Source organism: Camelus bactrianus, chromosome 21 (genome assembly GCF_048773025.1).
Source record: "Camelus bactrianus isolate YW-2024 breed Bactrian camel chromosome 21, ASM4877302v1, whole genome shotgun sequence".
NCBI classification, from domain to species: domain Eukaryota; kingdom Metazoa; phylum Chordata; class Mammalia; order Artiodactyla; family Camelidae; genus Camelus; species Camelus bactrianus.
The window spans coordinates 28844041-28861957 of NC_133559.1; the positions used below are offsets into that span (position 1 = coordinate 28844041).

At 46.1% G+C, this 17917-nt stretch overlaps 1 protein-coding gene across 3 annotated transcripts in view; it reads left to right on the forward strand.

Annotated features, from left to right (window-relative positions):
• The window catches only part of RGL1 (ral guanine nucleotide dissociation stimulator like 1), a 257819-nt gene that overhangs the window by 192776 nt on the left and 47126 nt on the right, over positions 1–17917 (forward strand). For all 3 annotated transcript variants that reach the window (XM_074349938.1, XM_074349937.1, XM_074349936.1), the window contains one exon: positions 6317–6394. In XM_074349938.1, the coding sequence (XP_074206039.1) occupies positions 6317–6394 (78 nt within the window). The remainder of the gene's footprint in view (positions 1–6316; positions 6395–17917) is intronic.

Below are 17917 nucleotides of genomic sequence, written 5' to 3' on the forward strand. Positions count from 1 at the left end.
CATGTCACATTGTCCAGGGCCTCCCCTGGACATTCATTCGAAGCAGCCACCTCCAGCCCTCCAGTCACGTCTGAGCACCCTCACTGCTTTATTTTTTCTCCATCGCACTTTTTACTGTCTGACTTAGTGCGTAGTAACTAATTATTAGCTCATCATTTATCTACCCCCACTGCAGTGTGCCCTGTGAAAACGGGGGCTTCGCTTAGTTCACTACCATGTCCCCAAATCCCAGAACAGCCCCAGAACGTAGGCTGCAACAAATACTCATTGAACGAGGACTAGATGAGTGAACAAACGGATGAGTGAGTGAATGAATGAAAAGCTCGAGGTTTCTCTCCTTAAAGAATTTGTCATTTGGTGGCAGAAGACATAGAATAAATCAACCAAATAACAACGATCTGTCTGAGAGGCAGTGACTCGGAAGCTGGGCTCTGTCTGGAGTCTCACCGCCGAGGCTCACATCCCTGCTTCACTTAGCAGCTGTGTCTTTTTTTTTAAGCTGGGATTGTTCTTTTTTTTTTCTCTTTTTGTTACTGTGCATTTTTGTTGTTGTTAATGGAGGTACTGGGGACTGAACCCAGGACCTCGGGCACGCTAAGCGTGCGCTCTACCACCGCACTCTGCCCTCCCCCCCATGTCATCAGGGGCAGATGACTTAAGCTCTCTGGGCCTCATTTTCTTATTCATTAAATAGAAATAAAAATAATTCTGGCATAAGGGTTAACGTGAGAATTAAATGAAACAACCCCTATGAAGAGCTTCGCACAGCACCTGGCACACAGTGGGCGCTCAGTAATCATTAACTGCGGTTATTGGTCTTACTGGATCTCTTGCCGTAATCAAGTGGAGACTGGCAAGCTCTTCAGGTTAGTTCCGTTGTGGCCTGGTGTGTCTGAGGCATCTCTGTTAGGGAGCAGAGGCTAGAGGGCTCCCCCACCAGAAAGGCTGTCCCTGGGGATAGCTTTATCCTGAGATTTCTTGGAGCCGCAAGTATCCCTGGTCTTCCCTTCAAAAACACACAGTAAACATTTTATCTCCCCAGATAGGCTGCAAACAATACATCCATCCCCTCTGGAAATAACTGTTTCCTGTTGAAACATTAGCAGCCAGTTAAACATTATGTTGGGTTTTTTTTTTCTTTTTCTAGTGATTTTAAGGCTGCAGTTATGGAGTTGCTTAAGACTGTGTTTTGGAGACATTTTAAAATCTTTTTTTGCCTTGTGAGAGAGAGAAACCATGTAAAAAGTCATTCCAACAATTTGTATTTTAATTTAAGGTTTATGAATTACCATTTGAAGAAGGGCAGTTTCTCACTGGTAAGCCTTCTTAAGAGGTGGGGACTTTGATCTTAAATCCTAGGGAGGCTTTGCAGAAATTGGAGGTGACATTGTTGACAGGTTTGTCTGTAGCTATTCATTAATTAAACACATACATACACACTCTTTATTTACTCCCCTGGAGTAAATGAATTGAACTTGACTTTGGGTTTTTGATGGGAAGCTATGAGAGGGGCCAGGAAACATCAAAGAAACACTCTTAATCTGGTAGAACTAACTCTCAAATGACCTAGCTTGAACATTAAAGAGTTCTTGATTCCAACACTAGTCTACTTTCTTTTCTGTAAGGCTTTAATTCTCCTTAATGATACGAAAGGCACGGGGGCAAATAATTGTTCCCTCGCTCGTCTGTTAAATTCCAGAGGGTTACAGGCTTTTTAATTTTACCTTGCTTCTAAACATCTCCTTTGTAAAGCTGTGTATACATTTTTTTTTTGCATTTTCATACTGCTTACACCTTCAAGATCTCCGCTTTGAGATCTTAAAACTATTTCTTTTGCATTTTATTTTATTTATTTGGGAGAAGGTAATTAGGTTTTACTTATTTATTTATTTATTTTTAATGGAGGTACTGGGGATGGAACCCAGGACCTTGTGTATGCTAAGCACACACTCTACCACTGAGCTCCACCCTCCCTCCTCTTTTGCATTTTAATTTTAGATTTTTGCAGTGATCACAGCTGTCCTCAAGCTTCCTTATCCTCCTAGAATGTTAGACATGAAGGCACAGGTGGGTTAAGACACTTACATAAGCAAAAACCCAGATGGTACGTTTGCAGACACAAAACTGAACCTGCCTTTGGGAACCCCGCTGGAGCACTCATTTGTTCTCAGCCTACTGGGTGCCAGGCACTGTTTCAAGCTCTACAGAGAGAAAAGTCCTGCTCTCGCGGAGTTTATGTTCTGATGGACAATGAACACAATAACTATGTTGATTACACAGTATGCTGGAAGGTGTTAAAGGCTGTGGAGGAAAACGGAGCAGCGGTGTTAGTGGTGGTTCTGCACAGGGTGGTCGGGGAGCCCTCACTGCTAAGGCGACATTGGAGCAAAGACCCGCAGGAGCCGAGGGCGTGTGCCATCGGTGCTGCACGTGGGGCGAGGCGGAGCGAGTGCAGAGATTCAGAGGCAGCAGGATGCCTGGTGTGTGGGGGGAGCAGGAAGGAGGCCAGTGAGGCCTGGGGAGACTGTGAGTGTGGGAGTCGTGGCCGGGGATATCAGGGGCAGGTCACTTGGGGCCTCGTGAGACGGGTAAGACTTCGGCCTTTTCTCCGGGTAAAGAGCAGTGGGAGCCCGGGGAGGGCCCTGAGCCGAGCAGCGGCGTGAACAGGACCGCTGTGGCTGTGGGGCGGGAGCCAGGAGAGGAGTTAATGGCTGTTGCATTGCTGGGGTGGAAGTGATGAGTGGTGTCAGGATTCAGGATATGTTGTAAAGGGAGAGCCAGAAGGACTTGCTGGTGGACCGGGCAGAGGAGTGTCAGGGATGACTGCCGTCTTTGAGCCTGAGTACCTGGGCCATGTGCGCTGACACACACATGCCTTATTTATTTTTTTAATTGAAGTACAGTCAGTTTACAATGTTGTGTCAGTTTCTGGTGTACAGCATAGTGCTTCAGTCATGCATATACATACATATATTCCATTTCATTATAGGTTACTACAAGATATGAATATAGCTCCCTGTGCTCTACAGTAGGAACTTGTTGTTTATCTATTTTGTATATAGTAGTTAGTATCTGCAAATCTTGAAGTTTATCCCTTCCCACCCTCTTTCCCCACTGGTAACCATGAGTTTGTTTTCTCTGTCTGTGAGTCTGTTTTGGTTTTGCAAATAAGTTCATTTGTGTCTTTTTGTTTTGTTTTGTTTTGTTTTGTTTTTAGATTCCACACCTTCATGTCAGATCTCATATGGTATTTTTCTTTCTCTTTCTGGCTTTCTTCACTTAGAATGACGGTCTCCAGGTCCATTCATGTTGCCACAAATGGCATTACTTTATTCTTTTTATGGCTGAGTAGTATTCCACTGTATATCCAGCCGTCTGTTGATGGACACTTAGGCAGGTTCCATGTTTCGCATGCCTTACTGTTGATGGTTCTCTCTGGTCTCCAAGTTATTACCAGCTGATCGTGCTCGTCCTGATTGTGAGCCTCTGGTCACTCTGCTGGCGGGGAGAAGTGTCTGTGTGGTCTTTGAGCAGATGGTACCAGGTTAATGAACGAGAAGGAACCTTGCTTACTCACCAGTGTAAGTGGCTTGGTCCTCCTGGACACCGTCTGACCGCACCCCCCTGTGGCATCACATTCTGGGAGCAGAACCATGATGGGTGTTTGTGGCATCCCAGCCAGCATCTAGGCCCTGAGCCTGAAAATAATGTAGAGGAAGAGCAGCAGAGTATGAGAATCTGAAGTAAAGCCAAGGGGGAGGAAGGTCAGGGAATTTTTTAGTACACTCATCTCCGGAAAGAAAGCTATCAGGAGCAGTAAAATGTGTGTCTTTCCCTTGTAAATGCTTCCCTTTTGTTTCTACCTCTTGAGCTTCCAGCTGGGAGATAAAAGATGCAGTATTTCCAGGATGACCAGAAGGAGAGTCAATGAACGAACACAGACTGGGACAAAAGGAAGATCACACCCACATTTAGTCACTGGGGCTGGCAGGAGGAGGTCGGGGTCACCCCAGTCAGGAGCGTGGCAGGCACAGCAGCCCCACTCTTCACTGCACCCACCTCATCTCTCCTACTGAGATAAACCGCCGAGTCTGTTTCAAGGGAACATGAGGACACAGCGCGCTATGATGGTGGCCGAAGAGAGAGCCAAGAAATCCCACTCTGTTTATTTACTAGGAGTCCCACTTCCCAGCCCCGCCTTGCCCACCGGGGGCTGCGTACATTTTAATCTGAGTTCTTATCTCTGGGAAAACAAAGGGTAGCCCCGGAAGGCCTCTAAATAGCAGGTGCAGGACAGAATGAAGAGGCACAGGGAGGGCGGAGGCCAGTGGAAAATCTCTTCGGGAGGCCAAGAAGTCCATAAGGCTGATGAGCTCGAGAAGGGAGCAGGTGGATGGGGTGGGGCGGGGGTGGGGCGCCTAGTGCCTAAGGGCGCAAACTAGAACCTGCTGGAATCGGGTGATGGGGAGCCAGATGGACTGGCATTCGGTCAAACCAGATGGCGGGCTTTCATTTTTAAAAGGACTAGTAAATCCTGGGAACAAGGAACCACAGGGGTACTGGGGCCCTTAAACCCATGAGTAGAAGACAAGTGTGCTCTTTAAAAATGTAAGCCCCATCAATTAGAGAATTTCTATTATCAAAACTTTGGGACAGATTACCAGTTTGTGAAACTCCAAGGAATCTCTCAATTCTTCACTGATGGGAAGAGAAACTGCAGAAACAGTCTAGGCATTACAAGTTAGTATAAAGTTTCCTCCTTAAGAATTTAAGTGAATTTGCTAAATGTATGTTCTGAGCCAAGCAAAACGTGATGTATTTGTTTGCAATGGGCTTGTTTGCCTGTGGAGTTGGAGGCGTGTGATGAGGTTATTTAGTTAGGTTGTGCTTTTGTAATGAGACCGATTTTAGAATTTAAGCACCTATCGCTTTTTAAAACATTGTGGCCCTGTGTCCCTTCCCCACCCCGAGGCTGGGGATGCGAGCTCAGCCTGGCCCCGGTGTGCCCATGGCTGCTCTCCTGGTGGCCGAGATGTAAGCGTTCTGCTCTTCAGTCCTTGTGTCCATCTCAGCCTCTCCTTGAGGGTGCGGAGTTACGTCCGTAGCCCTTCTCCAGCAGCGCTTATCCTCAAAGAGTCCAGACCCACAGGCAGAGCGTGGGGTGGTCATTGTGCGCTCACGTGCGGCTCAGGTGAGAAACTGTGCAAACCAGAGCCACGTCTCCCTTCGGTAGATACGCGGAGGGCGGGAGTGTGGGCTGCGTGCCGCAGAGATCGTGAGGAGCCTGCCGCCTGGGAGTCCCCGAAGACCGGATTCTCCTGCTGAGGGGAGCAGCCAAATTTCACCTAAAAATCTAAAGAAAAAAATGTTAAATATTAAGGGAGAGCTTTAAGTAGTGTGATTCACTGTTAAATCACTTTTCTATTTAGAACATATGCGTATACACACACACACACACACACACACACACACACACGTATTTACCTATCAAACAGATATCACCAGTGCAGGATCTTATTTATTTATTATTTATTTATTTTTAGACTTTAGTTTTTAGAGCAGTTTCAGGTTCACAGCAGAATTGAGCAGAAAATACAGGGAGTTTGCACATAGCCCTCCCCACCCACACATATACACTCCCCTCCCCTCAGCACCCCTCCTCAGTGCGGCGTATTTGGTACAATCGATGAACCAACATGGGCACATCATTATCAACCAAAGTCCACAGCTCACATTAGGGCTCACGCTTGGTGTTGTACATTCTATGGGCTTTGACAAACGCATAATGACATGTAGCCACCACTATAGTGTCACACAGAGTAATTCCATTGCCCTAAAAATCCCTTGTGCTCCATCTATTCCTCCCTCCCTCCCTCCCTCTCCCCAAACCCCTGGAAACCACGATCTTTTTGTTGTCTCTGTAGCTGTGCCTTTTCCAGAATGTCATTTGGTTGGAATCGTACAGTTTGTAGCCTTTTCAGACTGGCTTCTTGCATTTCGTAATGTGTCTTTTAAGTTTCTTCTGTGTTTTTCATGGCTTGATAGATCTTTTTTTTTTATTTACTGCAGATATATTTTTAAATTTACATTCCTTTGATAACTATGTAAGTTTCAAAAGCTAAAGCTCTAAACGTTCTTGGAAACAGTGACCACTGCATATGTGCAGTACCATTTTTTGATGCTATTTTATAAATGTTACTTTCCTTAATTATTCCTGAAAAGTGTAGCTGTTATCTTGTGATTGGAATGAATAGACACTGTTCTATTTCCAACACTGTTGACTGATTTTTTTGTTCACTTGCTTTTCTCTGTGAAGGTACGGAAACCTGACAAGCCCAAGCTGTGAAGACGATGGAGGCCACAGTTCATCGGAGTCGAAGACGGTGATCAGGAAGTGAGTCTGCCTCTTCTCGGCCCTGCGAGCGCTCAGTGTGGCTTATTGTCTTAAAAGAATGTCATTTAGTAGAGTTCTTAAATTCCTTTGGAACATCGCCATGGCTTTTTTCCCACAATATGTAAAGTCATAGAACTATTTTTTGACTATCTAACGATATTCATTTATTCACTCAGTAAAAATGTATTGGGCACCTACTGTTTGCCAGGCCCAGTGCTAAGGGCTAAGCTGTGAACAAAATAAATAAATCCTGGCTCTTACAACATTTATATTTCAGCAGAGAGAGACTGAAATCCACGCAAAAAGGCATGAAGCAGGCAGGGGGGCTGGATCGCAGTGGGGAGGCTGGCTAACATAGGATGTCAGCAACGGAGCTGCTGGAGCACGAGCTGAGGGCAGCACAGGCCAGGCCTGGTGCGTGTCCAGCAGGGAGGACGTGGGAGAGGCTCTGGGCAGGCGCCGTGCTCGAGAAACAGAGGAGAGGGCAGTGAGGCCGCAGCAGAGCAGGCGAGGCAGCGTGTGCCCGGGCACGGGATCTGTGGGCACTGGGGACCCGTGTCGTGTGGGGACTCGAAGGCCTGGGGAAGGATGTTGAATTTTATTCTGAGGAAGATAAGCACTTACAAGGTTTTTGGAGAACAGTGCTGTGGCCCGATTTATATTGAAAAGGCTTCCTCTGGCTCTGTGTGGAGAACAGACCATGACATTGAGAGTGGGAGCCGAGGGGCAGCACAGAGCCCGGTTAGGACCCTTTCATGGTCCAGGCAAGGGCTGATGGCAGCGTGGACTTGAGTGGTAACAGGAGTCGTCGCCATCATCATGGCGACAGGTAGTGGTAACAGGAGTCGTCGCCATCATCATGGCGACAGTAACGGCTTGGAGGTGTTGCTGACAGGAGGCTCTGACGGAGTGGATGGGGCATATGAGAGGAGGAGGAGGCAAGGATGCCTCCAAGAGTTGCGGTGTGAGCATCTGACAACAGAACCTCGGCTTCACGAGGTAAGAGTCTTGTGGGAGGAGCAGGTGTGGCGGAGAGCCTGTGTCAACAATTTCTCCTGCGATGTGTTAATTTTGAAGTAATTGGGTGCGTCTGGATTCCAGGGAGAAGTCCGGACTGGAGGTGTACATTTGGGCATCCTTAGTTTATACGTGGTGTTTAAAGCTGTGGGGCTGGATGTGACCTCTGGGGACGAAGGGTAGAAAGAGAAGGGAAGGGTCCAAAGACTGAGCCTTGGTTCCCTCCAGTGTTGACAGTTAGGAAAGTGGAGGGTCGAGCAGAGGAGACTGGAGCAGAGCAGGCAAGGGGGCAGAGAAGAAAGAAGCTGTGATCCAGAAGAGCATCGAAGAAGGGGTTTTGGAGAGGGAGTGACAGGCAGTGTCTGAAGCTGCCCAGACTTCAGGTGAGGAGTCTGGGAAGTGACAGCTGCCTTTGCATCACTTCGATCTTTGGCCCCCTTGGCAGGTGCAGTTCGGTGGGTGGAAGTGTGACCCGAGGGAGGGTGAAGGGGAGGGCGGGGGGACGGCACGTTTAACAGCTCTTCGGAGGAGCTTGGCTGTAAAGGGGAGCAGAGAAATAGGGTGGACGATGAGGGCAAGGGGTGGTCTTTTTGTTGTGTGCGTGTTTTTTAAAAATGGGAGGTAGTTTATGCTGATGAGAATGACGGAGGCGCACTGAAGCAAACGTCCACGTGGCAGGCGTACGGGCTGCTGTAGGAGTGCGGCTCCCGAGCAGACGGGTTATGTGCCAGGGCGCTTGAACCCCCTGTGCCAACAGTCACTTTGGGGTCAAGCGTAGGGGGAGGTCACCCTGCGGGACTTTTAACTCTTCAGAGGATTGACCGATGGACTGCTTTTTCCAGGAGCCGGGGATGTGAACATGAGAAAACTGAGTATCTTTTTAACTCCTGAGTTAGGTGTCAGGTAGTTTTATAATTTTATTGGTTAGATCATAACCTTCCAGAAAACCAAACACACTAGTGTAGATATTTGAATGCCAAGTGCGAGATGTGGCGAGTGGAGGGAATCAATGCCTCATTCCTAGAGGGTCTGGGGAGGCTTCTTGGAAGAGGTGACATTTGAAGCAGACCGTGAAGGAGGATGAAGAGTTGGGTGGTAGGAAGAGGAAACAGTGGGACCAAAGCAGGGAGACGCAGTGCGCGTGACATTTGGGGGAACAACGCAGAACTGGTGCTGGCTGCCGCTCTGTGTTTATGCTGGGGGAAGGCAGTTAGCGGAGCTGAAGCTGCCATGGAGGGGTCTAATTTCTCGCAGGAGAATTTGGACGTTCCTGGTAAGCAGTGGGCAGTCTGCCCTACAAACATTTTTGCAGGAGGGAAACAGTATATTCAGATAGGTGACTTGGAGAAATGGATTAGCCTTACAGACTTCTTTTTTTTTTTTTTTTTTAATTATTTGTAGTTCTTTATTATTGTGCCCAATCCAAATGCCACTGCCTAGCCCATAAATCCTTCACGACCAGGTGCGCCCCACCTCTCATCCACACCTACTTCCTGTTCACTAGCATGTACGGCAGACGCTCCTTAGAGTCAATGATTAGTCCCACGTCGGACTTACAACCTTCTTCCTCAAAGTGTGGTCCGCGGACCAGCTGCGTCAGCATCCCCGGGGAACTTGTTAGGGATGCAGACTCTCAGGCCCTGCCCCAGACCTAGATTAGAGTCTGCATTTAAACCAGGTCCTCAGGTGGTTCCCGTGCATTTTAAAGTTCGAGCATCGTAGGATTAGAGGGGTTTTGTTGCTGTTGTTTGTTTTGTTTATCCACGAAAACGTACTGAAATAATAACTTTTTAAAAAGAACCTTTTTATAATAAGTGTCTTTAAACATGTATAAAAAAAGAGATACTATGAAAATTGAGTGGCTTGCTTGTCAAATGGAACCTTGACCCGTGACCAGATTCAGAAAGAAGCGTGTTGTTACCCACGTGCTTTGGAATCGCATCACATCTAGACCCACCATGCAGCTAGCCGTCTGAACGTTCTGCTCCCAGGAGAGTAACAGTATGAAAATACTTGGAGCTTTCCTGTTCTGCAGGGGCTGTTTTGAGATTAAACAGGTTTCTGGGAAGTAGCAGTTAAGGAAAATTGATTTGTACCCTGGATGTGAGAGTCACGCTCATTCCTTTAAAGGCCTATTCTAAAACGTCATTCAGACTCATTGTGCACCGGGGAACAGAAACGTGGGTGAGACTCCAGGAGAAGCTGTTTTAAAGGGCTTTACAGTTTTAAGCATCTGAGGCCTTAACAAAGAGCTTCACACAGAACAACTCCCCTGAGGGGACCATCGTCTGGGGACAATGGTCCTTTCTCGTAAAGCCTCACAATGAATTGGTAGAAAGTTCTTGACCCTTTTTCTCAGACCACATTGCCTTTTTTAAAAAACCAGGCTTGATGAAAATGTGCCTCTTTATCTAATAATGGGTCACTCTGTCCTGAGACCCTTGGGATGCTGAGATGCCTCCTCTCTGCTGACCTTTCTTCTTTCCATTCCCTTTTCTTCTCTTTCTTACTGTTTTTCCCCCCACTTCTTTTATTATTTTTCATCTCACTCCACCATTACCTTTTTGTTCTCTTTTTCAAAAGCTCTGATCGTTTCTATGACTCGATTAGGGTCACAGCTTTGTCTTTCCGGGAAGAAATTAGGGAATACGATCCACATATAATGAGTTGAAAGGTCCTTGATCGTCTCAGCGCTCCGGCTTCTGACTTGTGGCAGTGACTGAAGGCGCCTGCTGGCTGATGGATGTACGGGAGACACGGCCACTTGGCAGCTCTCAAAGGGGCGATTTTGCCCCCAGAGGACATCGGCAGTGTCTGGAGAACTTTGGTTGCCTCAACTTGGTGGGGAGATGCTGTTGGCACCTAGTGGGTAGCGACCACTCACGAGACAGCCCCGTTCCGCCCTGCAGCAAGAATGACCTGACCCTCAGTGTCAGTAGTGCCTTAGGTAAGACACCCTCTGTATGGCGATGAGGCCGCAGTCCTCAACTGAAAACCGTCTTTCTTTGTGAACATCTAAATGTCCATAAAGATAGGACCACACTGACTTGGGAATTCATTTATTCATGCCCCTACTTATCATTAGGCGACTCAAATGCTGTGGTGGCCGCGGGGCCAGCCTCACGCCACAGGAAGGGCCCTGGGTGAGGAGGCTGGAGACTTTGGGTTCGGGCTCCTCCCCCATCACTGTCACTTCCCAGCCATGTGACCTAGTCACTTCACTTCTCTCGGTTTCAGTCCCTTCACCCGAAACATGGGTGCTCTGAGGTCTTTTCAAGTTCAATGATATCCCAGGATGAAATCTATTAAGCTTTCTCTTCATCTTCTTAAAAATGAAAATGAATATCGGAAACAGAGCTGTGGTCCAAATATTATGCTGACTGAGAGGTGCCCTTGACTGCTTATCTCTGTTGGAAAGACGGTGTAACCAGTTTTGATAAAACAGGGAAGAAAGAACACAGCCTGTTACTAATCGCGACATCAGAGCTGCTCACTAAGCTCATAAATAAAGAGATGGGCCAGCGCACCGGCTGCGGGGCCGGGCGAGGAACGGCAGAAGGCCCCTTGTTTTCCTTTGCTGGCAGTCCGTCGTCTGGTGATTTCAGGTGGGAAACAGGCGGCAGGAATTCAGTGACATCCTAAGAAGCAAACATCCCGTTTTAGGGCAGATGCCTTCAGTTTTGTAGGCCAGGGGTGACAGGATGGAGGTGGGGAGTCACTACTGGCTTCAACTGTGACAAGAAAAATGTTCAACTAATTGTTTGGCTTTTCAGTTTTTGATGTAAAGCATGGAGCGAGGCTTACATTTGATACAGGCTCCCAAGTCCCAAGATAACAGCCTTTCCTGTATTTCTAAATATGGATCTAATCAGCCTTTCAGAGGATAAAAGAACTTGAAAGAAGGAGAACGTGGAAATGCAGATGAAACAGTCAAGATGAAAGGTTGGTTTCTGGTGTCTTGGACCACAACTGGCTAGTGTTCCTCATGAATTTCAAAAAAGTATCAGGTTGTGCCGTGACTCCACTTGTAATTCCAGCCCCAAGTATGCCCGGTTCCGGCTTTGTGTGATAGCAGAACCTTTAAAGTCATCTGGCAAAACCCAGGAATTCCTTTAGTTGCAAGGAATTCAACTCCCAAGGCTTCTAGAAGTTGGAATCTGCCACACAGCGACTTCTGATGTTAGCGCTAGACTTGCTGGCCATGCTGAGCCGTGCCAAGTTTATTTGTGTAGTCCCTAAACTGGTCGCTACTTGGAGAGCAGAAAAGTCTCTTCCTACACCAGAAGACAACACCTCTGCCCATGTTCACCCTACCTGCGCCCTCTTCCTCTTTCCTGCTGACATGCTTACATGATGAGATGCTGTTTCTTTAGAGTAATAAAATCTGAACCAGATGGAAAAAAGAAACCTTCCCTAGCATTGGTTTATTACATTCGTTGAGTTCAGAAGTAAAGAGCGTGTGAAGAAGGGATGGAACCACACAGAGCCTTGACACAGGGAGTCTTCATTCTCTGAAATACATTTGAGATCAGAATATCATATATATACATAACTTTATTTAAAGAGGTTCAAAACTCTTCAGGAATGACATTTTTTAATTCCTTTTTAAAATGACTATTATAATGTTGAAGTCGTTTCTGTTTCCTGTTACTGACCCCCATCGCTTCCCTCCTGGAGGGCCTTTGTTTTGTTTTCTCACACTCCTCACCACAGCAGTGCTTTAACCTGCTGAAATCATTCGACTGTAATCGGCGCACATTCAGATAATATGAATGTCATTCTTGTCATCTTTTCCCAGAAGTTGTGAATAGCGACACCAGATTTTAGTCACTGGTGAAGAGTCGTGTAAATAGGAGCAATCCAAGATGTTGGAAACAATTTAAAGAAAAGGGAGATGAGTTCAAGAGAGTTGGCTGTGATTCTTAAATATCTGGGAAACTTCACAGTGGAAAATATTTTTTTTTTTAATAAGTCCTCCCATTGAGAGAGTTTGCAATCAGTATTCATTCCAGCAAATTCAAATGTCCTACAAAGGCAATTGAAATCGATCTGAGTGATTGTAACAAAAACGGGGAAAAGAAAGAGGGGTCAAGAACAGAGCAAAAATCAGATTTAAAACTCAACTCCAAATTTAGAAGAATTGAAAGCTAAAATGTGAAAGGAGCATTTTTTAAAAAGTAAAACCCAAGAAATGGAGACATCATATGCCACGTAAAAGAGCCTGATATGTCTTTAAAACACCCATACTGGACAAAATGAAAAAGAGAAATTACAGTTTTAAAAGTAGTTGAAAATCTTGAATCAAAGTTGTGCACTTCAGGGACGAGTGTAGGCTCCCAAGGAAAAGTTCCTTTTCTGCTGAAGGAGGAGTGAGACAGCACGGACCGTCACCGATGCAGAAAGAGGAGTAATTGGTCACTTGAGAATCTCTTAAGATGGTCTGCGTGTTAGAGAAGGGTAGACAGACACCACATCCAGCCACTGTCACTTGGTTGTCCTGAAGCCTTGCAGAAGAGGAAAATGATGACACATACGGCGCCGGCCCCACCACCGGCTGCAGGTCGGGGTGCATTTGCTTTGCCGGAGGGCTTTCCGCTGGGCATTGTGTACCTGCTTTTACCACCAGAGACATGCTACAAGCTGTTGTCCTCATTTTGTGGTGTGTAATTTTATGGTGTGTATGGTGTAAGGTGTGTAAACTGAGGCTTCAGAAAAGTAGTGCACTTTGACGAAGGTCTAGGAGCTGGTCAAGTGACAGGTCTGGTGTTTGACCTCAGGTCCACCAGACTCCAGGACCGGGGCTGCTCCTCCTCATTTTGCTCCTGGTCCTTGCATTTCAAAGAGCGTTGGGATCTCCAGCGCTCGTGAATCCCCCTCCGCACCCACCCGTTTGCCTGCATCACAGTCAAAGCGTTGCGGACAGAAGTTCATCAAGAGCCAGGGTGCAGTATCACTGTGGTGATGGATGGCTGAGCTGGTTAGCATTCTGAGATTTTAAAATTTGGGATTATTTCCTTTAGCCCACGCTGTTTTGCCTGGCTCTGTTAATAAGGAACACCCCAAGCCAGGTCCCCACACAGCTGCTAGAATTGTGGAAGTTGGGCTTGTTTCCTGGGGAAGGAGATGGGCTGCAGGATGTGAGGAAAGGAGAAGGAAGGCCCGTCCGCCCGAGCGCCTGCTTCCTGTTCCTGCTGCCTGGTAGCATCTGCCGTCATCAACAGAAAGGCCATCCCAATGCTGAAAACTGCAGAATGCCTCAGCAAATTTTTCATTAGAGGCCTATTTATAGCATAAAAACTCCCTTCTCAGACTGTGAGTAATTGGAGAATAATGAGTTATTGAGGTCCCTGAAAACCAGCTTTGCTGAGTGGCAATATCTCTTTCTAATACTGAGGCTGGCACTCATTGACGGCTTCGTAGGAGCAGTCCCTGGGTGAAGCACCGTGTACGCCTTCAACATCCTCGTAATAACGCTGTGTGTTATTATTCCTGATTTACAGATGAGGGTCCGAGACATCGGTTAAGGAACACGTCCAAGGTCACACAGTGAATGAATGAAAGAGTGGGTTTAACCCAGGCCTTAACCTTGACACGCTGTGGCCTCTGCTTCTTCCTCTGTGATAAAAACGAGACTATTTCTCTTTAAGTACTTCAGTTGGACTCTCCTGTTCATTTTTTCCCTCCCCATAGGACATTTTAAGCAACAATTTTAGATTTATATAAAAATGGAGCAAATGATACAGAGTTCCCACATACTCCCTTCACAGTTTGATACGTCACTAACCTCTTACATTAGTATGGTACACTTGTAACAATTAATGGACCAGTGCGTTGTTAACCCAAGTCCATAGTTGAGTCAGATTCCCTTATTTTTTACCTCATGTCCCTTTTCCGCCCCAGGTCCCCATCCAGGACACTGTGCTCATTTTGTTGGTGTATCTCCCTAGGTTCCTGTTGGCTGTGACAGTCTCTGACGTTTCCTGTTTTCGATGGCTGGGGCAGTTTTGAGGAGTACTGGTCAGGTGTATTTTAGGATGCCCCTTTATAAGATTTCTTTTTCTCGTAATTAGGTTTGATATTCTTCCTTATAATCAGACTGAACGTCTGAGGCTTTGGGAGATGCGTCACAGAGATGACGCGTCATTCTCATTCCAAGGCATCAAGGCCACAGAACGTGAACACGGTTTATGACTGTTGATGGGTTTCGCCTTGATGACCTGGCTGAAGTTGTCCTTCTTGCAGTTTCTTCACAGGAAATGTCTTCTCCCCTCCCCTTCCTTTCCGTATTGTATCATCTGGGAGGACGTCACTACGCTGAGCCCACACTTGGCGAGTGGGGAGTCCTGCTCCTCCTCTTTTAGGGTGAAGCATCGACCCGGTTGATTTGGAAAACTTCTGCGTGAGAGTTTTGTCTTCCCCATTTATTAATTTATTCAACCGCTTATTTACATCAGTATGGACTCATAGATTTTTTAAAAATGTTATTTTATTGAGCTATAGTCAGTTTACAATGTTGTGTCAATTTCCAGTGTAGAGCACAACTTTTCAGTTCTACATGAACATACATATATTCATTGTCACATTCTTTTTCGCTGTGAGCCACCACGAGATCTTGTATATATTGCCCTGTGCTATACAGTATAATCTGTTCATCTATTCTGCATATGCCTGTCAGTATCTACAGATTTTGAGCTCCCAGTCTATTCCTTCCCACCCCTCTCCTCCTTGGCAACCATAAGTTTGTATTCTATGTCTATGAGTCTCTTTCTGTTTTGTATTTCTGTTTTGGTTTGTTTGTTGTTGTTTTTTTAAGATTCCATGTATGAGCGATCTCACATGGTATTTTTCTTTCTCTTTCTGGCTTACTTCACTTAGAATGACATTCTCCAGGAACATCCATGTTGCTGCAAATGGCATTATGTTGTCGGTTTTCATGGCTGAGTAGTATTCCATTGCATAAATATACCACATCTTCTTTATCCAGTCCTCTGTTGATGGACATTTAGGCTGTCTCCATGTCTCATGGATTTTTCTTTTATACTGTGGGATATGATGCCACGCTACTTTTATTTTTTTGCTCGGATTGTTCCAGCTTTGGCCATTGGGAGCTCTTTGGGTTGACTCCCCTGTCACCTGGACATGCCCCCATTATTGTGTTTGTCCTCACTTTGTGTCCCCTCCTTACTTTGTGGCATGACAAGATGTTCTAGACTCATCTGGTATATTTCCCACCCCAGTCCTAGAATCAGCCATTTCTTCAAGGAGACCTGGTCCTTTTTATTGGAGAACGGTATTAGAAACCAAGATCTGGGCACTAGGTGTGCTCATTGCGGCTGGGCATCATTTCTTTTAGGCCCCCTCAGCTGACATGGCTAGGACGTACATGTGCATTATTAATTATGTAAATATACATATCTATAAATATATAAATATTTCTCTGTATAACCATCTGTATCTGTATTATGTTAAATATGAGTTCTTACTGATGTCTTCAACTCTAGTCCATTACCACATGGACCATTCCAGCCACCTCCCGTTACTTACTTGTACATTTCCGCTCCCACAGCGTGAAAACTGGCTCCCACCACCTGCCCTCCGTTTACTGAATTGGTCAGCTCCGGCACACAGGTGTAGCAGCATCAGAATCGTTAACTCGTGCCCCTGGGGGAGACAGCTCTCAGCTAGAGTCCGGTGCTTAAGTGTCGTTCCTTCTGCCTTTAGTCCTTAGGCTTATAGACGGCAGTTCTTTTTTTAAAAAATGAAAATAGCTAATTTTTTTTGAGCACTTATTATGTCCTAAGGACTGTTCTAAATACTTTCTATGTGTCATCCCTTTTGGGCCTCAAACCAACTCTGTGAGGAGGGATATCTTCTTGTGCCCATTTTACAGACGGGGAAGCTGAGGTGGAGAGAGGTTAGGCTAGTCTGACTCCCGAGAGCGTGTTTAGCTACACTGGCTACACTGCTCATGAAAAACAGGCATTTCAGAGACCTCCTAGTTTTGTTCCTCTTCTAATGGAATGCAGTCGCTGACGTCCTGAGGAAGGCCTGGTGATACAGGGTTACGTCTATGCACAATAATTCTCTTCCATTTCTTAAATTTACCTTTAGATGCCAGGGCCTGCACACGTCGTTTGGGATGAAAGACAGATGTGTAAACATTCTTGGTTTTGAGGAACTGGTTTTGGGTCCCTCTCCCCACCCTCCTCGGCCCTTCCGTGCCCCCAGTCACTCTGTGTCCCCATGTGTCCTGCCCATCACGGTCTCCCCTTCCTCCTCCTTGCCTTGGCGCCTCCTCTGTTCTCCCCCCACCCCGTGGCCCCTCGCATCTTCTGTGCTTCTCCCTGACTCTGGCTTCGTTGTGTTCATACCCCTGGGTCTCTCTTATTGACTCTTCTTTTTCTTTCCCTCCCAGTGTTCTAATCACCGTTAGTACCAAAATTTACAAGAAAACATTGCGAGATAACCTTGACGAGCCTGGATAATAATGTTTCCATGCTTTTTCAGAAAAAAAAAAAAAAAAAAAAAACAACCAGGGGGGAGGGTGGGAAATCTCTGTACCTTCCTTTGTTCTTTCTCATCAGGAAAACCATCTAGCTGGGAGTCTCAGAGGCAGCCTGTAACTGGCAGCCTTCCCTGGAACAGAAGAAGACTGTTCTGTGACTAGGAGAACAAGGTGGAGGGTCTGGCTCGGAGTCAGGGTCAAGGTTGCTTTGCTTTCTTTCCCTGAAGGGCAGAGAGCAGTGGCTCCCACCCGAAGGGCTTGGCAGTGTCCCGGGCAACACTGCTTCAAAGGCCACCTTCTGCATAGATCTTACCTTTTCATTATCCACATCAGGGAAAGAGCTAATCCTTGGAGAATATCCTAAAATAGAAAAATATTTTGCTGCTTTTAAAAAATGTTTCCATGTCTTATCTTCTGCTGACGATTGAGTAACAATAAATTATTATCTCAGATTTCTGGGGCCGGAAAGGAGCTCTAAATGGACAGAGTTATTCTTTTTTGTCATGGTAATCCTGTTTCTTGGCCTGGAAGCTATGCATCATGGGAGAGATAACTTCTTACGTAGAAATTTTTTTATTAAACCTTTTACCAATTCTGGAGAATTTTACTACCTATGGGACTGATTGTAATATGATTTAATGCATTTACCTTAAAATCCATGTATGCATTAAAAATCTGTGGTTTGAGCATAATAGCAGCCTAAAGCCCTTCTCAGTGAGCCCTCTTACTCTGCATTGCATGCCTGAAGGGCCCCGAGAGTGACTAGAAATTCTGAGCTATTTCTCTGTACCTCTCAGCTAGGACATCTGTCTAATATCTTCCAACCAGGTATTATTAAGTGTGATTTCAGTTTGGCCAGCAAATCTCATTATGCTGCATTCCTCCCTCTTTTCCTATTCCTTAAGCAGCTCTTCTTTCCATCGCTTGCGAGCATTGTGCTCTCTCCCACCTCAGGACCTTTGCTTATGCTGTTTCCCCAGAGTCTTCACCCCACTAACTCT